The sequence below is a fragment of the Microcebus murinus genome, chromosome 8 (assembly GCF_040939455.1).
Source record: "Microcebus murinus isolate Inina chromosome 8, M.murinus_Inina_mat1.0, whole genome shotgun sequence".
Lineage (NCBI taxonomy): Eukaryota > Metazoa > Chordata > Mammalia > Primates > Cheirogaleidae > Microcebus > Microcebus murinus.
In genome coordinates, this window is record NC_134111.1 from 33,518,275 (window position 1) to 33,544,109 (window position 25,835).

The 25,835-nt window shown below is 43.8% G+C and overlaps 1 protein-coding gene across 2 annotated transcripts in view; it reads right to left on the reverse strand.

Moving 5' to 3' along the window:
* The window catches only part of CACNB4 (calcium voltage-gated channel auxiliary subunit beta 4), a 232,227-nt gene extending 208,225 nt beyond the window's left edge, over window positions 1-24,002 (reverse strand). Inside the window, exons 1-2 of one of the 2 annotated variants that reach the window (XM_012779963.3) lie at window positions 23,777-24,002; window positions 23,193-23,276 (exon numbers count right to left, since the gene is read on the reverse strand). In XM_012779963.3, the coding sequence (XP_012635417.1) occupies window positions 23,193-23,276; window positions 23,777-23,845 (153 nt within the window). In that variant the 5' untranslated portion in view covers window positions 23,846-24,002. Of the gene's footprint in view, window positions 1-23,192; window positions 23,277-23,503; window positions 23,628-23,776 lie in introns of those variants that run through there. The other variant, XM_012779964.3, reaches the window with a different exon arrangement.
* Between the last annotated feature and the right edge of the window lie 1,833 nt (window positions 24,003-25,835).

Below are 25,835 nucleotides of genomic sequence, written 5' to 3' on the forward strand. Positions count from 1 at the left end.
TTGATGTTAAAATAATTTAATGCATTATAACTATGATGTTCACTCATAGGTGGAGTGTAGTTCATTAACTGATTTGGCTAGCAAAAAGGAAGTTTGGAAATAGAGGCTAATTTAAACAGGTTGTCCAATAGTTAATCATTTCAGCAAACCAATTGCCACATTCTAATCTGCATGAGTATTAAAATTATACTCATATATGCTTAATCATGGTTGCTATACATCACAAATGATTCTGGATCAAGAAACAAGTAATCAAAGGCTGCATATTTAATAACTGTTGTTCACATTGAAATTTCTTATGCTATTAATATCTAAGTTCCCTTCTGTGACTTTAGGCTATTTTAAAAAGGGGGAAAAAATACAGGAACCTTGTTACCATGGAGACTGTAAGCCGGTCAGCCCATCTGCTGAAGAGGATATAAAATTTTGTAAGTAGAATTTTAAAGACCTTACTATAAGAAAGATTTCCTCAACACAGCAGTGGGGAGGGAGTGACAGGAAATCTGGCAAACGGCCATTTGCAAAATTGGGGGCCATCATTATTTTGAGGCTAACCATGAATTTACAATAATCCTTCTTAAGAGGAAGCTATTAATATCTATACATTAGCATGCTAAAGATGTGAAACATATTTTGGCAAGTTCTATGTTAATGATGTTTATACCATTTTTAGGGGAAAAAACTGAAGACTTTGTATTAAAAACTAGTCTAGGGAAACCTATGATTTGGTTCATTTGGTTTTTAGAAACTACACTAGATGTTTATCACAGGTTTTTATAAAAACAAGAGACTCTATAGTTAACTAAAAACAAAATTAAAAATACGCCGGGCGCGGTGGCTCACGCCTGTAATCCTAGCACTCTGGGAGGCCGAGGCGGGCGGATTGCTAGAGGTCAGGAGTTCAAAGCCAGCCTGAGCAAGAGCAAGACCCCGTCTCTACTATAAATAGAAAGAAATTAATTGGCCAACTGATATATATATAAAAAATTAGCCGGGCATGGTGGCTCGTGCCTGTAGTCCCAGCTACTCGGGAGGCTGAGGCAGAAGGATCGCTCGAGCCCAGGAGTTTGAGGTTGCTATGAGCTAGGCTGACGCCACGGCACTCACTCTAGCCTGGACAACAAAGGGAGACTCTGTCTCAAAAAAAAAAAAAAAAAAAATTAAAAATACATAATTTAAACAATTACGGCATAGAAGTATAATGCATCTTTAGTACTTTATAATGGCTTTTTCTTCTGTTTTCTAGATATATCTAATATTTCCTATTCCAGAAATTTATTCATTCAACAAACATAATGCAAATGGACCAGGAGCCAGGCCCTAACCAAGATAAAGGTGTAAGAAACATTCCTGCCCTTTAGGAACTAATGGAGGTGACTTATCTTCATTCATTCATCCTGTGAGGTTTACTGAGCACCTAGTATATGTGCTAGGCACAGTCCTAGGCACTGGGAATCACACAGTGATCAAAAGCAACAAAATCTCTGGCCTCCTGGAGCTCACAATCAGGTATAGTTTACAATCAGATGACAATAATTGACAGATGCCGTTTAAGATATGAATGAAGAGCTCTAAGATGGCAGAGTGACTCCTGCCAGGAGCAATCAGATCAGGATTGCAGAAGAGGTGACTTTTGAGCTGGGGCTTGAGAGCTGAGCAGTAGTATAACCAGCCAAGAACTGGGACCATCAGTCCAGTCCAAGGGAACACAGTGCAGAGGCACACCGCTGGAGGAATGTCTGTCCCAGAGCTGGCTATTTATTTCCAAGACAATTTCAGAAATTCAGTGTGCCTAGAGTGGCTTTAATAAATTTGGGGAAACTTGTGTACACAAAGTGATTTAAGAATATAATTATTTTCACCATATCTGTGATATTTATATAACTTTTCGTAAACAACAATATTCCTAGTTAAAGAGCACCGGTGCCTCAAGATGTCAAAAGTGGAATTAATCATAGTAATAGTAACTTACCTTTTAAACCTTTTCATAGGTAATATCTCAGTCAAGGCTTACAAAAGCCTTATGGATGAGGCACAGCAGTTAATTATCCCCATTTTACAGTGGTGGGAACTAAAACTCAAAGAAGGTAAATGACTACTACAGGTCTGGTAAATGTATAAGCTAGACTTTGAACTTGTGCTTTTGCTGAAAATACTGTGCTCTTTCTATTATCAGATTTTAGGGCCAATTTAAGGGTTTTCACAAAATAACGGAAAAATGCTTTCAGAGAGCAATATATCACAAACGCTATTGGTCTCAGGAAGAAATCTATACAGATCTACTTTGTGCACTTAACAGAAAAAGCAAGTTCCGGGAGAGCTGAGGGTGGTCAGCTGTCAGCATACTGAGATATCACAAGTTCAGCATAACGATTTCCATAATGAGAGCCAGTCAGGAAGGAAAGAGCACCTTCCTTGTCATCAAAAGTCCAAAAAAAGTCTCCCCTTCCCACCCTGCACCCTCCACCCCCATCCCTGCACCAAATTCAACCTACCTGGAAGCGTCCTCCCCTTGGAAGCGACTGCTTTAGCTCAACGCCGTCTCGCCTGTGTAGGAGACTGGAAATTGTGCTTTTTCTATGTTTATGTGAGAATTTAGCCACCACCTCCAGATTCTAGTGCCATCACCAAAGCTGGCATAAGTGTTAGCAGAAGAATGGAATGATTATGAATTTTGAACAAGCTGAGACAGAAATATAAACAAAATGAATTGCTAAGAATATAAATAAGCAAACAGGTTAAGTAATATTAAGACACTGGAACACAGTGCAGGATAATGAAAATAATTAAAGATACATTTTTTTAAACAGAATGTCCATCTGCTGTCATTGCTTCAAAGAACATCCCTTCTCCATTGCCGGCTGTGTTCTCCACGAGAGGGGTGCTCTCAGAACCTGGGGCACTCCCTTTAGTAAGAAATGCAACCCTCTAGCATGAAAGGCTCTTATTTGACAAACAACCCAAAGGTCCAGTCAACTGAGAAAGAGTCCCTGGCTCCAAGGTGGAGAGCAGAGATCTAGGACCAGAAGAGACAAGACTGTATGAAACAGAGGATGGCGGTAGGCAGGATGAGATTCTGTGCTAGATCCAGGAAACTGGCCAACAGCCAATGTCCAGACAGAGTCGAGGGTCGAGAGTCAGGTGAAGAGCCCTAGGTAAGCCCATGTGAGAGGACTGAGTTCAGAATAAGGCAGGCAGGCAGGGAGGAATGGCAAAACAAAAGAAAACAAAGCTGCATGATCCTCACTCTAGGAGGTGGGGCCATGAATTCTAATTGGCAGGCTGAGCAACAGAGGTGAGGAACCTAGAGTAAGTGCCAGAAACCAGCTTGCTCCTAAAAACTTCAGAGCTACCACCGCCACCACCACCAGCACCCCATTCTTACCAATACCACCATCACCACCACCATTACCCACATCACCACTATGGCCATACGATAATCACTACTGCCACCCCAACCCTCATCTTTGCCATCACCAGTGTCACCACCTCGCCATTACCACCTCCATCACCATCACCACCTCTGCCCTTTCCATCGGCACCATCCTATAATCACAGCCCCCACCCTGACGCCCAGTACCATCAACAGCAATGTCACCATCGCCATGAGCACCCTCACTACCACCATCAGCAACACCAATACTGCCATCATCGCTCTGGGATGTTCCCATCACAGGTACAGAGAAACTGGCAGAGCCTTTGACATCTCTGCCTTCCCACCAGTCTGAAAATAGAAGGTGGCAGTAACTATACAAATTTTGGGCACCAATCTGCTTGACAAGAACAGCTACGGTGGGTTGTGCTTTTCAATAAAATAATTTTCATTCCCTATATACACAGGTTATCTCATTTTTCAAAATTCTCACACCACCCCATCAGGCAGGTATTGTTCCCCCTATTTCACGGGAGAGGAAAATGAGCTCGGGGACATTATTACTTGCCCAAGGTCACACAAAAATTAATAGAAAGTAATGGAGCTTGGACCCACACTCCATTCCACCTGGTTCCACAATGGATTCTATCAACGACTCTGCTGGTGCTGCCTGTCTGAAGGAAATTAAGAAACAGCCAAGTCCTTGAGGGGGTCCGCTGTCAACGGGAGAAACCTGTAAACACATCACTGCAAAACAATGTGAGAAGTGCTCTGAATGTACTAAGGGAGGAAGAAACTAATCCTGCCCAGGGGTGTTGGACAAGACTGTACAGAGGATGTGACATTTATGCAATGGTGAAGGTAAAGGAGTAGGAGTTTGTCAGGAAAAAAAACAGAGCAGAGAGCCTTGCAGGTGGAGGCCAGCAGACGCAAAGCACACAGGACAGCGTGGCTCACTCCTGCCGGCTCATGTTTGACCTCCGCCTGACTGGCTGAGAGCCTCCCTTAGGTCTGGTCTGACTGAGCTACACATCCCTCGGCTACATGCACAGACTCCTGTCTCAGCCTTTCTCTACCTCTGGCTAAAATTCCAGAGCCCAGTAAATCCTGCTGCCTCTTAAAGAGGTCTGGGACGAAAGGATCTGGTCCACAGGAACTCAGGCATCCAACCGCAGGCACCAGACCAAGCATCAGCCACAGGAGATTAAGAGCTGAGGTCAAAGTCACTGCTGCCCAGGAGTCTTCTCTGATGCCCTCTATTAGGTGGAAGCTGCCCTGAAGCAGATCCAGGAGGGAGTGTCCAAACGAAACAAGACAGCAGAATATTTGCTCACCTGCATTTCACCAAACTTGTCTAATATCCCTAACATCAAGTCACTTAATTCAGTGGTTGGCGTTTGCATTTTGTCACAAAGTCTTTTTGGAAAGTAGATTAGGAAGGAAGCACTCAAAGCTCGTGGGCCATGGTGGCAGCTAATAAGGCAGACATGTGATTACAACTGCTTTTCATTTTTGTCCACAGAAAAATCATCGCAGCTCTGCCTTTGGGCTTGAAATTGTAGGTCCACGCATATCTATTTGCATGTTTTTTAAGTAAACTCCAAACTACTTTCTGAGTAGACCCTCAGCCCTTGGATCCTCTCCTAAGCCTTCTTTCTAGGAACGTGTTTTTAGTAAATAGATCAATTCTTAAAGGAAAATATCAAGTCTATCCTTAGCACAATACCTCACTAAACTGACAACAAAGACTAACCTACCTAGATTCCACCCAGATTCTTACTCAGCTATTGGATCTCAAAAATCATTGTCTTCCTATTCATTTACCAATCAGTATTTCTTAAACACTTATTATGTTCCAGATGCTTATTCTATCAATCTGGAACACACAATGACAAGGATATATCCGTTTCCTGCCTATCCGAGGCTTACATTCCTGTGAGGATTGATAGGTTGAATAAGTAAAAAAGGAAACTACAGAAAGCAATTTCTCACAGTGATGGAATGTGATATAGAGTGAGTGGGGGTCAGGGGGCCTGTCCACCTTACACTGGGCAGCCAGAGGAGGTGTCTCTAAGAAGGCGATATCTGGGCCAAAATATGAAAAATGAGAAGGAACCAGCCAGTTAAAGAGCTGGGGAAAGGGCATTCTGGAAAGACAGCAGAAGGCCCTGGGGCAGGATTAATCTGGGCCTATTCAAAGGACACAAGGCCAGAGACTGGGAAGAGAAGAGGCAGTAACTGAAAGATGAAGATGAAACAAGAGAGTTTGGCAGGAGTTCCATCATCACAGGGCCTTGCTGGCCACAATAACGAATTTACACTGTATTTTAAACCCAACGGAAATCCATTAGAGAGTTTTAAATAGGGAAATGACATGATCTGATTTCCTTTTTAAAAACATACCTCCAGCAGTTGAGTGGAGAATGGACCTGAGGGGGAACGTAAGGAGGGAGACTCTTCCAGCAGATCAGAAGGGAGACAGGAGCTAGAGTGGAACGATGAGGGGTGGAGAGCAGTGGACAGATCTGAGGTGGCTTTTTGAGACAGAACTGGCCAGAAGGATTCAGTTCCATCATTTCAATCTCATTCCAAAGTTCGTCCGTGAGGAACAATATTCTGGCAGGCCACTTTATAGCATATGTAAATCATCCGTTCATCTACATCAGGGATTTCCAGAGAGCCCCCGGGTTCCTTGGAGATGCCTCCAGAACTGCTGCAGACAGCATGAGGAGGAAACTGAGGCAGAGGGGTCCACATATAGCCCCTCACCTCATCAAAGCATCTCCAAGTACTTTGATTACCAAGAACGACATCTGCAATTTGAAGAAAAGGTTTCTATGCCAAAAACAAACTTTGAAAACTACTATTGTGATGAGGCAGCGTCTGCCTGACTGGCCCCTACATCCATTCTCTTCTCCCTTCCAGAAATAGAGCTGTCCCCATTTTTGGCCTTCACATGGCAACTCAGCTAGAGATGACATTTCTCAGCTCCTTTGAAGCTAGATGTGGCCTCATGATACAGTTCAGGCCAATGGGTTGTAAGCAGAAATGCATTTAACTTCTGGGTCATCTCCTTAAAAATGTAGCAACTTATCTTCCTCTTTCCCCTTTGAGCTGCCTAGGAAATGGTGGTGACTGTAGCAGCCACATTGGACCCCAAGAAGGAGTCTAAATGTTTTTGAAAACATTACAGCCACACAACAGCTTGGTCCTTGGACCGCTGATCTCTTGGAATAGAGCCCACTGCCCACTCTGAACTGCCCACCTGCCTGTAGACTATTAAGGGACAAAGAAATGTATGCTGTGTGTGTCTTTTGGTTTCAGCATTACATTAGCTTAGTGTATGCCCAGATGGAGCTTCCCAAGCCAGCGTATGATCTGCCATGCCTATCATTCCCTCTTCTGCAGCAAACAGTAAAGTCCTAGATGGTGGCTGCTTTACTGGAGAGAGAACAACATCAAGCAAACCCCCAGGTAACCCAGGAGATACATGCAGGATGAGTATAAAATAAACCTTTGTGACCAGGTGCGGTGGCTCACGCCTGTAATCCTAGCACTCTGGGAGGCCCAGGCAGGAGGATCGCTCAAGGTCAGAAGTTCAAGACCAGCCTGCGCAAGAGAGACCCCTTTTCTACTTAAAATAGAAAGAAATTAGCCGGACAACTAAAAATATATAGACAAATTTAGCTGGGCATGGCAGTGCATGCCTGTAGTCCCAGCTACTCGGGAGGCTGAGGCAGAAAGATTGCTTGAGCCCAGGATTGATTGAGGTTGCTGTGAGCTAGGCTAATGCCACTCTAGCCCAGACAACAGAGCAAGACCCTGTCCCCCCCCCCCAAAAAAAGAGACCTTTGTTATTGTTATTATTGTTGTTATTATTTTGAAGAAGTGTTTATTACTGCAGCATCACCTAACCTACCCTAACTGAAAAATCTTGGTTGAAAAGAGCTGCTCCAAAATCTCCTCCTAGATTTATTACATCAGACCAGAGAACTACACCCATCACCTGGAGTTTTGGAAAAATACAGGGGGGCCTACATCTCACTCACAAGAAATCCTGGTTTAATTCAGCTGGGATGTGGTCTCGGCCTGGGGATTTCTATAGGCTCCCCTGGTGATGCTAACATGCAGCCAAGGTGGAGAATCACAGGCACTTGTGCACCACACAGCAATGGCTCCTACCCAGTTGCTCTTACTGCACTCCAGCATGATGACAGACATTAGCAATACAGGAAAAATAGGATAACAAGCAACTCCAGAATTATAAGGTTTAATTTTTCAGTGTCAACTCTATGAAAACATGGGAGAAATTTCTATCTAGTCTCGGTGTAGGAAACATTTGTGCTTTTCTTAAACAAATTTACTTTTACCTTTGGACATTGAAAATCTTGTAAATGACCTTGCTTTCTTCTCTGGGTTCAGAGTCCAATCAGTGAATAGGATCTTGCTAGCATGTGTTTTGTATATTTAATGCACTGTCTTACCTGTATTTTCTCCTTAGTTCAAGGGAGTACACTTATAATATCATACAAGCTAACTTAAGTCACTTCCAGAATAAGGCAGAATATAAATATGCCTTTTACATAATGAATAAGGAACATATGTTACTGACTGGAAGAAGGATAAGAAGGAAAATAGTCAAGATCACCAGCTTACCAAGTGTATTAGTCAGTGTATTAGTCAGCTTGAGATGCTATAACAAAATAGCACAGAATGGGAGGCTCACACAACATGATTTATTCTCACAATTCTAGAAGCCAGGAAATCCGAGATCAATATAATGACAGAGTCAGCTCTTAGTAAGGGCCCTTTTCCTGGTTTATAGACAGCTCCTCTCGAGCTGTGTTCTCACATGGCACAGAGAGAGCGCTCTGGTCTCTCTTCATCTTCATACAAGGGCACTAATCCCCTCATGGGGGCCCCACCCTCATGAGCTCATCTAAACCTAATTGCCTCCCAAAGGCCCCACCTCCAAATATCATTACATTGGTCAGGGCTTCAACATAGGAATTATAAAAATATTAATCAGAGTCTACTTATTAAATAGACTTAATGTCACCTAAAAATAGAAATCCCTGCCTCATTTACTGGAATTTAGGCAAACTTGCTGAATTATGTATGCAAAGAGGGATAAGCAGGAAAGTCGGTATTGAAAGCTCCTAATGCAGTGTTTCTTTTCACATTAGGACAGGCAACCTTGTGGTTCCACTCACCTTCAGCAGAGTTCTAATGTGGCAACTTTTGTTACTCCTTATTAAAGATTCAAAGCCCCATTAGCTACTTGCTCTTCCTGGTGGCTGTAATAATCCTAATAGCAGGCACTACATACTCCTCAGCAGACAACCTCTTAATAGCTTCTGGGATGCATATCTGAGAAGCATCTCACCACATTCCACAAATACTTCATTCTTGACAACCCACTCCATTCTTTGCACATCCTTTCATGCTGCGTGTGTATACCTGAGTTATAAATTCCAGCTCTGCTCCAAATTATCTTTCCTCCTGCAAACTTCTCCACATCATCTCTTTGCTACGTTATGAAAGAATGTCCTCATCTGAAGTTTTCAATACTTGACATTGAATGACCACGTGTTTTATGAGTTTGTCTCAGCAGCTAAGCAACACAGGCTGTCTGCCAAAGACACAGAATGCAGTACACAGGGGATCACTTCCCAGACCCCCCTCAGATAGCAAAATCCTTGGATACTAAATTCCCACAGTCAGCACTGTGGAACCTACAGATACAGAGGGGCGACTGTATGGTGTTTTCTACCAAAATGAATGAGTTGACCACGCACATCTGCACACATACACATAAAGTCCTATAATACTAAAGCTTGATGGAACCTTAGAGGTCACCCTCATTCTGCAGAAAGGAAAACAGAAGCCCTGAGAAATACTAATTCAGGCAGTCGCCCCTGTCATCAATGCCTGTGTAGTGCCCCAGAAGTTCATTGTGTAGTCAGTTTTTGAAACTTGGTACATATTTTCTTATTAAAAAACATTGTTACAACAGAAAATTAGGCTCCCAGAGTGGTCTGTAAAATCCTATTTAGGATGGATGGTGGAGACAGTGGTAACACAACTATGTGAATGTACTTTAATGCCACTGAACTGTACATTAAAAATGATGAAGAGGTAAATTTTATGTTATATGTATTTTACCACAATTTTTAAAAAAAATCCTATTTAATCCATGAAGTGATTGAAACATAGTACCAAAGGAGGTGCAAGAGAAGGAAGAAGTTTCTGCCATCTTTCCTGGGTCCAAAATTCCCTTCAGGAAGGAAGTACTCTCTCCATTCTTGGCCATGCTGGGGCTAACCTCAAGGTCAACCCTAGAAGTAGCCAACTACTGGCTTAAGACAGTCCCCCTGGCCAGTGTTGGTTCATAAGCTGTTTCAGGCCAATGAGATTCAAGAAATGTGTGTGTGTGTGTGTGTGTGTGAGAGAGAGAGAGAGAGAGAGCGTGTGCATGTGCACATACAGGTACACAAATGTGCATGTGTTGTGTTCTGCAAGGGGAATGGGATGTTTCTACGAAAAAAAAGGAAAATAAGCCTCTCTCCTTTTTTATTCTACTGGAGCGACCATAACAGTGGCTATATCTTCCACTGGGCAGGACAGTATACAAAAGAGAGATCCTGATCACGGTAGGCACTGTTGCCACCATGATGAGAGCTAAACTGAGCCCTAAGCCAGCAAGCAGAAGGGCACACAGTGTGGAGAGAACTGCCGAGAAAGGGGGCAGACACCATGATGCGGTCATGAACTTCTGGAAGAGGCCATACCTGAAGTGTGAAGTCTACCTCTGGACTTTCACTTGTATGAGCCAATATTTCCATATTTTACTGTAGCCAGTTTGTGGGTTTCTGTTTACTTGCAACTGGAAGACTGCTAACAGACACAGTGCCAGAATAAAGCTTGAAATAGACCAAGTTCGATCCTCATCCACTTCTCTTTCTGAAACCATCTCCAGCAGCCACTGTCCCTCTCGCTGGGCACCCAGTGCCCTCCTTCTGTTCCAAAGTCCCATTCTGATACCCTACCCAGGCCTGCACTAACGTCCAAAGTACATCAGGCTGCAGCATCACCTTTCCCTTTCCTCTTTCTTCTTCCACTGCCCAACTCATCCCCACCAAAAGTGCAAATGCATAAAAAAAAATTTAAATACATAAATTACTATGAGTATGTTGTAGCATAGCCTAAAAGAGGATGCGAAGTTTGTGTCTATGTCCATTTGTGCAGGTCAATATGCTTGGGTAAAAGAGTCACTGCTAGAAGCAAGTTTTGTGTGCAGTACTGGGCAGAGGTAGAATAATGTCTGTTTCCCCAGGGTAATCTCACACAGAGATGCAGGTCAATGCTGCAGAAGCTGGCTTGACAAGGGAATCTGGGAGATGCAGGGCACAAGAAGTGCCACTCGAGGGCCCAGAGGACAGAGTGTGACCCAGAGTTGCGGAAGTCTGGCACACAGCTTGTCCAGGGAGGCTGAAGAGCATCGTACTAAGAAACAGCACCTCAGTTAGAAGGAACAGTCATGTTCTCGAAAAGGAAGGCAGAGCAACTGCAACCGCAGAAGCCTCTTCCAAGGCTTGTGGGAGCAGACATCAAGGAGGGCGTGGAGTCTAAGCACGCATAACACACCCCACTGGGCCCAAATCATGTTAGGGGACAAGGTGTTGAGATCCTACGTCTCCAGGCAGGAAAGGTGAACAAGCAACATGTGGATACACTACCACTTCTTCCCTGGTTGCTCCTTCCTCTTTCCCACATGATACATGAGTGATAACATCAATGTAGCCCCACATGCTGGTGGAGGGTGGGGACATTCAGATTACACAAAGGAGAATTCAATAAGCGAACAGTCAAAACTGAGTGCCAGGGCCATTCCAGAGAAGAAGACCTGGCACCACATTAGAGAGCTTTGTGGAGGGGAAAGTTCAAGAGGGGCTTTGATAAGTGGAAAGATTATCATCAAGTGGAAAAGGGGAGGCCACTGTATGGAGAAGGAGTGACCCTATGGAGGGAGTGGAGGGAGGAGGGCAGGGGTTAAGCCCAAGTCTGGGAATGTGTGGCTGTCATGCAAGCAGAGGCGGAGAGGAAGTCAGGGGTAGACTCTGGCGTGGAAGGGCAAACGGATCCAGGGAGATGGGACCTGTGTTTGGGAGTGTGTCTGCTTTATCGTGGTGGGCTCTGTTAAGATGATAAAATGAGCACACTTGTAATCAATAAGTCAAATTACCATAATGCATGTATGAATAAAGCCTCAGAAGACTCTTGGAACATTTATATTTTTAAAATCAGCTGCTGGTTAACCCAAATCAACTTGGAACTGCTCGAATTTCAGACAGCAGAGGAGAAGGAAAAGGAGACAAGCGTGAAAACAGGTACCTTGGGGACAGGACCCCTGTGCAGTCCCCTACTCCCACCTGCCCACCCCCACCCTGAGGGTCCCACCAGGCCCCATGGCCCTCCCAGCCTCCTCCTACCTTGTTCCCTTCTCAGCTGCAGAGCTCTCCAAGGTCTGTTTTGTTGTTGTTGTTGTTGTTGCTTTTTAAAAGGCCACAGTTGTAGAGAGGCCTGGATAATGGTGGATTATTTATTTATTTTTGCATACTTATAAGTTGGATACGTTCAAGTCTTGTCTGCCTGCACTGTCTTTTTAAATAACCCACCTCATCCATTAAAAACAAAGCAAAAAATCACCAGTGAATCTACCTAATACTACTGAACTTACACTTAAAAGTGGTTAAAATAAGGCCGGGTGCAGTGGCTCATGCCTATAATCCTAGCACTCTGGGAGGACGAGGCAGGCGGATTGCTCAAGGTCGGGAGTTCAAAACCAGCCTGAGGAAGAGCGAGACCCCATCTCTACTATAAATAGAAAGAAATTAATTGGCCAACTAATATATAGAGAAACAATTAGCCGGGCATGGTGGTGCATGCCTGTAGTCCCAGCTACTCGGGAAGCTGAGGCAGTAGGATTGCTTGAACCCAGGAGTTTGAGGTTGCTGTGAGCTAGGCTGACGCCACGGCACCCACTCTAGCATGGGCAACAAAGTGAGACTCTGTCTCAAAAAAAAAAAAAATGGGTTAAATATTATGTTACATTTATTAGACCACAATAAAAAAGTTAATAAAATATAATTGTTAGAAAACACACCAATGTCCGTATTAGCACTCTTTCGTTTTCTTATGTAGAAGTATTAGTTAAATAAAATACGTGGAGCTATGTCATTTGCATATTACTGGGTTAGTTTATACCCCGAGTGTCCCTGCTAATGCAGAAACAGTAGTGATACTAATAATAGCAGGGCACACATTACTCTTACAAAGCAGATTTGACAAAGTATTTAAAAACATATCATATTGCTTAATTTTCATTTTACATGATCAAAAGAAATATTTACATTGTATTAAAGGAAACGAATATGACTACCAATACCAAATAAAAAACTGAGCTTTCCCTACCAGAGTCCCCAACACAGAGACCAAAAGAATAAAATGTATCCCCAAACTAAAACACCCCTCAAGCTTTCTGAAATTAGCAAAGAATGTTTGCGGCTGACCTATTTCTCTCCCACACGACTGTGTTGGTAATTGACTTTCGTCCCCCAGGGAAGTGCTCAAATATAATGGAGCAGCACCTGTCACATAGAGAGTACAGTTTTATAAACCCAATAATTCCCATAAATATTGTACTTAGCTTGGGACTCAAGCACTCTGCTCTCTTCTTAATTGTATTTCTCAAGAATATTATAATTACCAAAGCTGAGTTATTATGAACATCTAGATAAAATAAAAATAGCATTATGAATTGTAAGTAGTCAAGACATTTCTATTACTAAAAATTATTGGAAATTATGGCAATAACCATTTATATTGCTCATTTTTCTTGAATCCCGTCGATCACATCATATAAACCACCACTCCCCAGAGATGGGAACCATTCCATCTTCTTCAATCCTGATGACAAGGCAGTCAGGGTCGGGGGGTTGATTTCTATGCAGTTCAAACAGTTTTGCCAAAAAAAAAAAAAAATTCAGCTTTATGATCTGAGACTGCAGCTCCAAAATAAGTATAAATATGGTCCACCTCTTTCAACACCACGACTTGAAAAGCTATCTCGGACATCTACTTAAGGAAAAGCAAATCCATTTCTATACACAAGCCTACATCTGCACATTTAGGCCGGGAGCTACAGCAGGAATCCCTCAGGCTGATATAAAGCGTATGTTAATGAAAATAATGTGAAGCCAGTCACAAAAGACCACATATTATTGTATGATTCCATTTATATGAAATTCCAGAACAGGCAAATCTATAGAGATGAAGAGTAGATTAGTGGGTGTCTAGGTCTGGGAGGAGGATGGGGAATGACTGCTAATGGGGACAGGTTTCTGTTCCAGGCAATGAAAATGTTAGATTGTGACATTCCTGAAAAAAAGAAGGCCTTCCCCCTTTCTGCTCGACACACACACACACACACACACACACACACGGAGGACAAATACAAGAATGACTCTGAACATTCTAACCATAACAATGATTATTTTACCCACCTGTTTGATTGTAAGCCACAACCAGCATTTGAGTTGTTAGCAACAGCACTGGGCCATGTAAGAAGAAATCACAGAGGATGATAAATTTATCTACACAAGCTACTTTGCATTGCTATTACTGCTGGATTTTCCATGTATTAAAAAAGAAATAAGCCAGGTGCGGTGGCTCACACCTGCAATCCCAGCGACTGGGAAGGCCGAGGTGGGAGGATCACTTGAGGCCAGGAGTTCAAGTTGCAGTAAGCTGTAAATGCGCCACTGCACTCCAGCCTGGGCGACAGAGTGAGACCTTGTCTCTAAAACAGGAAAAAGAGGGAAAAAACAGCTAAAAAAGTTTTAATAAGAAATTAAAAAATATCATCATAATATATGGACATAGTGAACACTACAAAAATTATCCACTTCTAGTGATTCTGACAACCCAGAAAAATGCATACTCTTTTCCAGTTTATGTTTACAAAATAATTCCTCCCCAAACAAATACTAATTCAGCAATTAAACTGCAATCTTGGAGAAAGACACATCCGCCAACAGAGAAGGAAATAAAATGAGAAATAAAATAGACTTGGTTTGTCATCCAAGTGAGTACAGTGAAATGATCAGTAGCTGTCAAATAAATTTTACAGCCCCTACCTAATTAATGCTTTCAGTACATAAAGTACAAATACTGAAAGCCATCCCTTCAGAATCAAGTAATTACCTCTGCTCTGGATATGTGTGTCATAAGAAAATGCTAAAATTTACAGAGGTGCGTGTTTACTCTAATTAAAATGAGAACTATCTTTGAGGAATTCCAAAGCACTGCTTATGTTCAAGCCAGGTATTGATAACACATCAGCCTAATCTATTCTGAAGGCAGGTTGCCATAGCACACAGCTTGTCATTGCTGTTACCTAAAAGCAATAAAACTACAGTATTCCCTTAAAATCAAATCTATCACTAGCCTTTTCACTAATTCAGGCTTCCACTTCCAGACCTCCCTCCCTGCAGTACACATGGCTAAATCCATGTGAAATTCCTAATGTGTGTCTGTGTAGTCAAGTCTGAACTTACACTCTTCTGGAATGAAGAGTACTATCTTTTACCTCACTGTTGTCTTGGCTCATGAAGTAGAAGAAGATGTAACTGTCGCAAAGACAGGGCAAAACCAATTGCTTAAACCAGAATGTGTTTTTATGGGGGTTCGTTGGGGGTAGCACCCCAGCTATTCTTGAGACTTACCAATTTGATGTATTCTATTAATATTAATAATTTGGAGGCTGGGCGTGATGGCTCACGCCTGTAATCCTAGCACTCTGGGAGGCCAAGGCGGGCGGAATGTTCAAGGTCAGGACTTCGAAACCAGCCTGAGCAAGAGCGAGACCCCATCTCTACTATAAATAATAAAAAAGAAATTAATTGGCCAACTAATATATATAGAAAAAATTAGCTGGGCCTGGTGGCGCATGCCTGTAGTCCCAGCTACTCAGGAGGCTGAGGCAGGAGGATTGCTTGAACCCAGGAGTTTGAGGTTGCTGTGAGCTAGGCTGACACCACCCACAGCACTCACTCTAGCCTGGGCAACACAGTGAGACTCTGTCTCAAAAATAATAATAATAATAATTTGGAGGCGTATAATAAAGGGCACATGCCTGGGGACGGTTAAAAGAGTTAAAAATCCTATTACAAGGCCGGGCATGGTGGCTCATGCCTGTAATCCTAGCACTCTGGGAGGCCGAGGTGGGCGGACTGCTCGAGGTCAGGAGTTCGAAACCAGCCTGAGCAAGAGTAAGACCCCATCTCTACTATAAATAGAAAGAAATTAATTGGCCAAATAATATATACATATAAAATTAGCCGGGCATGGTGGCGCATGCCTGTAGTCCCAGCTACTCGGGCGGCTGAGGTAGAAGGATTGCTTGAGCCCAGGAGTTTGAGGTTGCTGTAATATAGGCTGATGCCGTGGCACCCACTCTAGCCTAGGCAACAAGCGAGACTCTGTCTCAAAAAAAAAAAAAAAAAAAGCAGGGCTTTGTAAACTTTGTCCAGCCACAGCCCGCAGAGGAAATACTTGTGCGACATGCTGGTTCCAGGGAAGTGAAAAGAGTGCAGAGGCTGGGCCTATGCCAGACACACCCATGGAAGGACCAGCTCAGGGAGCCAATGTTTCGAGGCCTATAACCCATTCTCTGCACACACGCTCTGGCCAAGAAGGCAGCTCCGACAAAGGGAAAGCAAGTAGAGAGGGTGGCACTGTTCTCGTAGGCACCCCGCTCCAAAATGCGGCTAACAAGCATGCAGAGGCCCAACGCAGCAGCTACGGAGCAGAATGGGGCCTGTGCACCCGGCTCCCCACACGTCTGTACACATTCCCTGGAGTCCTCAGTGAATCTGGGTGAGTTGCAAGCCGCTTGCCTGGGTTAGGGCTTATGCTTTGTTCTGAGTGTGAGCTCCAGAAATGAGATAAAGAGAGGGCCAAGCTCCGAGGAAGAAGATGAGCTTGGACAATGCCAAGGCTACAGCCAGGCAAGATAGATCCAACCCAGGGAAGCCCACTGAGCTAGCAAACTCACCAGGAGTGGCCAGACTGGGCTCTGGGACTAGCTGCACCGTGTGATTGGACTAAACTGCATGCTCTTCAGCTCGCCCCTGCTTGCTTCCCGTGTTGAGGGAGCAGTATCTGCTCCTTGATACCCAGGGACCCTCCTGTCTGGGGTAGCATGCAGACCAATTAAGGAGACAGGGTAAAAGCAAAGCCAAGGCCACTTTTGTCCACGCAGTCTCCTATAATTTTCTAGAAAGATGAAAACTTGCAGCATCAGAATTTATCTGAGTTTCAATAAAATCTTACCATTCAAAACTGAAGAATAAATAGTTCTTTATAATACAGAAATGAATTTAAGCAACTTTGTACACCAAAAACTGAGATTCAGAGATAAGTAAAAATGACTGGTTAACTGGTTCCCTGCCCAGTAATTAGATTTCTCAGTCAGGAGCTTTGTGAGTTCAGTTCCATTTATTCAAGCCCAGAAGCAAGAACAAAGCACAGTCTGCCAAGAGAGTCAGAGTTCTCACTTGCTCTATCAATCTCAATTTGGGAAGATTCATTCCACAAAAAATTCACAAAGGAAATAAGTGTGAACTTTTCCTACAAGTCCATTGTAACTATACAATTTAGCAAGGAAGTTCTACTTACAGAGCAAGTAAAAACTTTCAACTTTGCTGATGAAAATTCACTATTGTTTTCCATGCAGCTATCATAAAAATGGTTGTGCTGGTGCTGGCCTGTTCCCCTCAGACCCACTCTTCTCTTTCCCCTTCCCCTTCCTGGGCTCTGCTTTTCAACAGGGGTGTGGAGGACATGGCCTGCAGCTGCTTCCCAGGCTCCCAGGTCAGTGGGCTTCCAGGCAGGCTCAGCCAAGGGGAGGAACTGGCAGGAGACTAATAATCTCACACAGACTATGAAGCATGCAAACAAAAATTCCATCCATGATGGAATTGGGAAGAAACTACAATCTCCAAATCCTTCAACTGATGCTCTGTGCTTCACAGCAACCATATAGATTGAGAACATTTCCGGAATCTAAAAGGCATAAGCTCCATATGTCCTTTCACGTATCCACATCTGCGTGAGTTTGTGTTTCTGGCTTGATTATTCAGGGATAAAGAGGGTTGCGATGAAAAATCTAGCAGACTCTAAGCCAGGGTCCCCTGTCTCAGTTCTACCACTATCTAGTGGTGTGACCTTTATGTCCTTGGGCCTCTCAGGTTTATTCATCTGAAATGAGAGACTGAAGTATTTTCTTTCTGCAATCTCTTCCTGTTCTAAAATTCTGTAATTCTAAGCTTATAGATAAATTTTGCATATATACATGCCTCTAGGCATATGATTATTCTTAGAACTATGCACAAGCATCTACCTTCTGTGGATGAATTTGCATTTCATCAGAGAAACATGTCTATAACTAGTGTTCAAATAAGAACCCAAAGAATTTGTTTGCCAATTTGTTTTATTATAGTATTGATTTAGAATCTGAGTATGTTTTAGATTTCTAAATATAGTGTAGGTTCATTGAATTATTGTAATGATCATCTGACTAGCATATCTCAAAAAATGTAAGTTCTTTGCTCTAAGGTAAATGGTTCTAAAGATGGCTGCAACCTTATCTTTCATCCCACATGCTCTTTTTCTAAATGAAATATTATTATATATTATTCTGTAACTTATTTTTTCCTCTTGAATGCATTTCAAGTGAATGTCTTAAATGCATTTCCATATCGTTACATGCAGATCTACTTCATTTTTTTATTTAATGGCTAAATAGTACTCTGTAGTATAGATATATAGTAGCCCCCCTTATCCATAGAGGATATATTCCAAGACCCCCAGTGGATGTCTAAAACTGTAGATATTACCCAACTCTATGCATAGTATGCTTTTTTTTTTCTATACATACATACCTATGATGAAGTTTAATATACAAATTAGGCACAGTAAGAAATTAACAATAACTAATAATAAACGAACGATTTTAACAATATGCTATAAATAAAAGTTCTGTGAAATGTAGTCTCTCTCTCAATATCTTATTGTACAACACTCACCTATTTTCAGACCTTGGTTGACCTCCAGTAACAGAAAACATGGAAAGCAAAATCATAAATTAGTGGGGACTACTGTACCTTTATTGATGCATTTACTGATCACTGAATACACATGTTGCTTCTACTCTCTCTGATCAGTATGATGCTTGCTGTGAGGTTTTTTAGCAGATACTTTTTATTAGATTTAGGGAGCTTCTTTCTATTTTTACTTATAAAATGTTAAAATTTATCAAATACTTTATTGGCATCTATCGAAATGAACATATATTTTTCCTTTAATTTACTATATAAATTAAATAAAATTTAAATCCCTCCATTTGTACTATTAACACTGAATCTGACTTACTATGTTGTTTGTTTGTTTGTTTTTTACCTTTGTGCTCTTTTGTAATGTGACCTTGTCATATCCCACCAAAATATAATCTGTTTTTCTCTCCCCCTGAAACTGGGCAGACTCTTAGACTTGCTTTGACTTGGAGATTGCAGGACAGGTGATGTCATGTAGCTTTTGAAACTGGGTCTTAGGAGAGCTGCAGCTCCCCCCTTTACTTCCTGGGATGCTCTTTGGAATCCAGCTACCATATTATTAGGAAGCTCAACCAACCATGGTGAGAGGCCCAGGTGGAGGAAAACTAAGGCCCCTGCCAAAAGCTCTAATTAAGTTCTCAGCCAGCAGCCAGCACCAACTGCCAGCCACACGTGTGAGGCTATTTTGGACCTTCCAGCCATCTAGCGTCCAGATAACATCACATGATGCAGAACTGTCTGGTCAGCATACAGAAATAAAAATTGTTGTTTTAAGCCACCAAGTTTTCAGGGAGGTTTGTCAGGAAGTGATTTCTCCCCATTAAACAAAGCACTTAATGTTGAAGCAGAACCTCATGCCTAAAATGTATGGTTAACCCTCCATTCATTCACTCCTTCATTCATTCAAATGAGTATTTATTGAACATATTATGTTAGATGCTGAGGATACAAAAAAAGATCAAATGCAGACACATCCCTGCCCTCGTGGAACTCATTATCTGGATGGGGAGAAAGACATTAACAGAGAAATCTAACTACATGTTAAATATTAATAATAGTTGTGGTGCTATTAAAAACTGGCACAGGGAACCCCAAGAGCCCCTGGTTGGGGAACTGACCCTATCAACAAGGTCAGAAAAGTAAGTGAATACTAAACTGTTAGATCTCAAGAAAGACTAAAAGTTAACTAGGCAGAAGGGAGAGCAAGAGCCTCCCACACAGGTGGCTCAAACATATGCAAAGGGCCTGTGGCAGGAGCGAGGAGGGTGTGTTCAAACTCTGCATCCAGAGCTAAGAGATCATGGCTCAACATGAGGCTGGAAGCAGATAGGGGCCAGGCCATGTACAACTTTGCAGTCCTTATAAGGGCAGACTTAACAAGAAGAGGTCAACAAACTAATCCCACTCTGATCAGATTTTCTCTTCAAACCCCAGTGGGTTACCTGCCAAGGGGTAGGGGACTAACCTGGAGTACTCTACTATATAAACTGTATGTACAGTGACCTCCAAGGGTATTTCCATACTCAGTGCACATGATCATTATGTCCACCTTCTCACTCCTTGTTACATTTCACTGTATTGTCTGCATACATCTCTGTCTCAAGATGTATAATTACATTATACATAATTACATTACAAAATCTTTGTGTACAGGGACCGTGTTTCTTCCATCTTTTCCTTCCTCCCCCATAATATTTAACACAGTGCCAGGCACATAGCAAATACTTAAGTGTTCCTAAAAATTTAAAACATGAATAAATAATTCATTCATGAGTAGCCTGTAAGAAGGGATCTCCTGGGAGAAAATTCTATAGCCTCATTTGAAAAGCCATTCCAATGATAGCAACACTCTTAGGAATGTCTTGCTGTAAAACATCATTCCTTTCTGTTTCCAGCCAATTCTTGAGTTTCATCCTCAATGAAGAGCAAGAACACTTCATCACATTTCCAAAGAATGCCTTTGTGTACACTTTGAAGATCATTTCTGGGTCACCCCTAGCTTTCTTTCCTTTCAGTGGCAAAATACTTAATCTTCTCACCTTTCCTCAAAGAAGCCATTTAGTTGTTTCTTGGATTCATTCCAAAACCTCCATCCCCCCCTAAATTGTGGAGGCCAGCAATCGTGTAGACCAGGAAACAAGGTCAAAGATGCCTGAGGGACTTTGTGAGCAGTCCTCAGAGGGGAGGCAGGCTCTCTTTATCAGTTTGTTTGTTTTCCCGCAAACTGAAATGTGTGCATGTGTATGTGTGAGCACACACATATATGTGCATGTATACACATAAACAATGACTTATTTAATTGGCTCAAAGAACAAATATTGTTTTATTGAGTGAGTTTACCAACTGCCCTCTGTCCTTCACCACCAGCCCAGTCTTCCAGATCCAGTGCAAAACATCAATTTTTTTTAAGTGAAAGTTTTTCCTTCTTATATTTGTAAATGATATGACAAAGAAATGAGCAACATTATTTCTACTGGTATCCCTACTACCTTCTTTATGTGCCGAGGCATCACAGACTGTGAAATAGCACCAAGAAATTAAATCACTCCCATGTATCAAGAATTCAAATATCAATAAATCACTGGTCATGCTATAATAATGAAGCTCTATTAACATAAACAGCTATTATGCTTTTAAAAAAAATTTTGGCATTTGGGTGAAAATTTTAATTTTATGCCAAAGACACTGTTAAATTCCACTTGCAATCGTTTCTCATCTCACGAAAGAAATATAAATCCCACAGTTATTTTTGTTGTAGCCATTATAGAAGTCTGTATGATGTCATTTAAATGAGATCATGTGTAGGATATTCACTGAGCTCTAAAGGGCTCACAAAAATTAGGTACTCTTTTTGTGCCAAAAAATAGGGAGATTGTGTATATAATACAATTACAATTAACTCCTGAGTTTAAATTAAGCCATTTTGTCAAATCAATGAATTCCAGTTTCACATAGATTTATGAAACATATGTATTCCAAAAATCTACATGGTTCAAATTACTCCCAAAAGTATTTAGCATGGAATGCTTTTTACATTTTTTTAAGCCAGCACACTTTACAAGAACTTATAATATACATCATCTCATTTATGGGTATAAATTGAGGAAAGAATGTGAATATTAGAAAGAATATTGTTTTGTTTGTGTTTGGAAGAATAAAGCATTAGTTCAGTGATCGTATAGATGAACTCAAAAGTTTTAGTCAAACAGTTCATGGAATGAACTGCTGTATAATTAGTATTTCCAAGAATTTGCAACAATAAAACACTACCAAAAATAGGCACCTACCAGCAAGATCTCAAACAGTTGCACAACTCAAAAATGTTTTTAAGATGAATAATTTGTTTGTCTTATCAAATGCATAAATAACCTAAATATTGCAAAGGGGATAGAATGCACTTTTAGAATGAAATTGGAATCCAAAATGTATTCATTTTAATAGTGCACATGCTTAGTGCTCCCTGGATTAAAGAGTGGTAGGAATCATTTGTTTCTACAGAAAGTGAAATTCTGCATAATAAATATCATCTAAATATGCTTTATACAACCTTTAGAAGAGGTCCGGGTCCAATTTTGAATCTAAAGCCCACTGGTCGTTGATATGTTTAAACTGATGAAAATCACTAAAGAAACACATCACCGCTGCCATCACAGGTTAGAAGCACATTACACAATGCGCTGAGTGACCTAGAGAGAGAAGAGTCTCTCAAGGTCACTCCAGCAGCCCACAGCAGAACCTGGGATAAAAGCTTCTTGGTGCGATGACCAAAGTCTCCCTAGGTCACCCAGAACACACACACCCGGGCAGTTTCTGTTCCAAAGAGAGATCAGGATGACTTACTTTTGCATTATCTCTCTAACGCCCAGCATGTAAGGAGGGGTTATTGGCAGCACATGAACAGTACGAAAACTGAGGACCAATTTCCTGCGACAAGATGAAAGGCACCTAAAACATTCAGCGTTACCATCGATCGCGAGCACACATAACTCGCACCAGGACCAGGCAGAAGAAAGCAAGCACTAAGGAAAAAAAAAAAAAAATACGAAGTGCGGTTCCACCCAGACCCAGAGAACCGAGTGCTGGCTTTCCGCTTATTTCCATGTAACCAGAGCCGGCCGTCCTTCCCTAATTAAGAGAATCAAAGAAGTGGTCCCAAAGTGAGACCAAACTTTCTGCTCCTGGTGTCCTTCTTGTGGCCAGAGCTCGGAGATCCCTCTCAAGATCCAGAGAGAGAAGATTCTTCAAAATAGGACAAAATAGAAGAAACCACTCACTCTCGACCCGAATCAAACCAGGTGCGGGCCCCTGGGGCTCTATTACTCTAAGTCAAGTTGCAAGACTTGAAGACGTTTCTCCACGCACCGAAAGTGTCACCAGAAATATCTGCAGCTCTTAAATGCAATGTCTCTGACCTAAGCCGGGTCCTCGCCGACCTGTGTCCCCACGCGCAAACTGCGGGGTGGCGCGGGGACACCTTGCCCGGAGACTCCGGGAGCCCAGGCTGGAGGGAGCGGGCTGGAGCCCGAGCGCCCGCCCGTCCGGGGCCGGGAAGAGGCGCGCGCGGGGCCGGGACCCGCCGCTCCCGCACGTGGGAGCCGCGCTCGGCCTCCTCCCCGTCCCGCTCTCCCGCCTCCTTCTCCTACCTGTCTGAGGATGAAGCTGGTCGAAGTGGTGCTGCCATCGGACCTTTTCAACCTGCTCCTCCGGGTTGTGGTGCCTCGGGCCACCTGGACTCGACACACGGGGCCAGAGAGAAGCCGGTGAGCACCGCGGCGTGGAGCGGGGCGACCACCCCCGGCTGGAGCCCGCCTCCGGACCAGCTCCCCGGGGCCCCCCGGGGCCCGCACCCGAGTCTCCTCCGCGACTCCCAAATGCGGCCCCCACCCCCGGCCCACCCCCTGCAAGCCTCGACGGCCCAGGAGAAGCCTGGGGAGAGCAGCCCGCGAGCACCCACCACATCCATTAACAAAGGCTCTCGGGGTGCGGGGTCCGAGTCCCCGGCATCGGCTGGGGGAGGCTGCGGGCTCCGGAGCGGGAGCGCGGAGACCCAGAGGAGGGAGAGGAGGAGCAGGAGGAGAAAGAGGAGGAGCGGAGGAGAGAGGGACGCGGAGGAGGGGTGGGGAGCGGGCCGCCGGCTCCCGAGACTGGGGGCCCCGCGCGCCAGGCGCGAAGGCGGGGCGCTCCGGGCCGAGGGGGCGGCGCGGGGGCGGCGGGGGAGGGGCGGTACCTGCGAGGTGGGGGAGTGCGGCCCGTCCGCCGTCCCGTTCTTGGCGTAGGAGGAGGAGGAGGAGGACATGGTTCAGAGCCGCCGCATGGCCCGCCCGTGCGCGGTGGGCGGAGGGCGCGCCGGCCCCCCGAGGCCGGGCGGCGGGCGGAGGGGACGCGACAGGACTTCCCACCCGGCGCCGGGACCCGCGCCGGCCGCCGGGCTCCCTGCCCGCACTTCGGAGAGCGCGGCACCTTAAAGGGGCCGAGGCGCGTCCCCCGCGCCCGCTGCGGGGTCCCGTGGAGGGGGCTTCTCGGGATGTCGCCTACCCGCGCCGGATGGGGAGCAGCGCTCTCCCACCTAGCGAGCGCTTCACATCTGAGCTTCCCAGAGGAGGAAGGGAGGGGGGAAGCTGGGGTGGGGGTGGGAGGATTAAAATAGTCTGCACAGTTTAAAATGAGACAAAGGTGGCACGGTTCATGAATCAGGACTTGGGGAGGGAAGCTGGTGCAGTGTGGCGGCAGTGGGAAGAGCCGAGCGAGCGAGCGGGTGTGTGCGTTTGCTGCACTGGAATTTTAAAAGGGCAGGAGCTGAACCAACCTTCCGCGCCTTCGCTCGTCAGTCAGCCCGCTGTGGTACAGCACGGGATTGTGCGGTTTGCTCTCTGACCGTGTGTTTGTATTGTTTTGGCAACTCTAGCCTCAGAGCTGCGAGTCGCACACATGCAGGCAGCCGTGGGAACCCGTGCCAGCCTGACTCTGACGGGAGACGTGGCCCGGCCAGGGACCAGCATGTCCTAAGGAGTTTTGAAGGTCACGTTGGACCTGCTAAAAAGCAAGAGTGGACCGCGTGCCTCCCTCTTCTACGGGGATAGCTGTTTTTAAGGAAGGAACCTCATCCTTGAAGCCACACACAACCTTTGCCGTCGGTTTCCCCCGGCAAATACAAATTAATGTGTGATCAAATTAAAAGGGATTATGGAGAGGAGGAAATCACAAGAGGGAAGAAAAAATATATGGAAATACAAAAACACAAAATACAAATATATGCAAATACAAAAGAAATAGACTCCTTTTAACTATAGTTACTGAAAGAGAATTCCGTCATTAAAACATACATAGTATCTCAAACCTCTAAACCAGCCTATCTCACCTTGCATTCTAGGATTTTATTCATTACTGGAAACAACTGCCACAATTGTTTTAATAATCGCTTGGCCTTGCTGAGGTCCATGTTATAGTTAGCCACCCACCAGACACTTCATTTCCATTCCTACCCCCTTCACTTAACCCAAACTTTGTTAGTTTTATAAGTAGTCTCCTTGCCTTCAGGCTCCCTAGCCTATGTATGTACAAACATGCTTGCATGTGCACACACACACAGACTTCATTCTATCTGCACACCACAAGTAAAGCCATTTCCCTAAAATTTCTTTTGCCCAAGTTACTCTTCTCTAAGATAAGGTCCAAACTCCCTGGTCCAACAATCCAACATCCTCCCGTCACTCCTGGGCACCCACCACTTTATTTCTCCAACTTGATCTTTCTATACAAACTTTACAGCAAGCTGGCAGGTCTACTCATTAATACCCAAACATACCAAATGCAATCCCACCTCAACACCTCTGCCTTGGAATATTCCCTCCCCACAGCCCGCCTGCACACCCAGCAGAATCCTACTCTTCCTCCAAACTGGCTCAGCTCACTCTTCCTCCACAGAAATCCTCCCTGACCACTCCAGCCCTGGATTGTTCCTGTGCTCCTGAAAAACTGGAGCATTTATTCTCTGGGTACTTAACATAGGCTGCGTTGGTTTATTGGTTCTCTTTTTGTGAAAATCTCCTAATTTTCAGAATGTATTTTTAGCATTTTATCTTCTATTCTTGTATCTTACATATAGTAGATACTCCATGCAGTGTATCGGTAACAGTGTGTCTAACGATCCCGAAGTCCCTGCTTTAGTTCCAATTCATATTTAGTTCTGAGCCATTTTCATAGTTGATACTTAATAGGTATATATAGAATGAATTATTATGTGGGCACTGGAGTTTGAATTGTCTGGTTTTCTACTGCCCACAGTC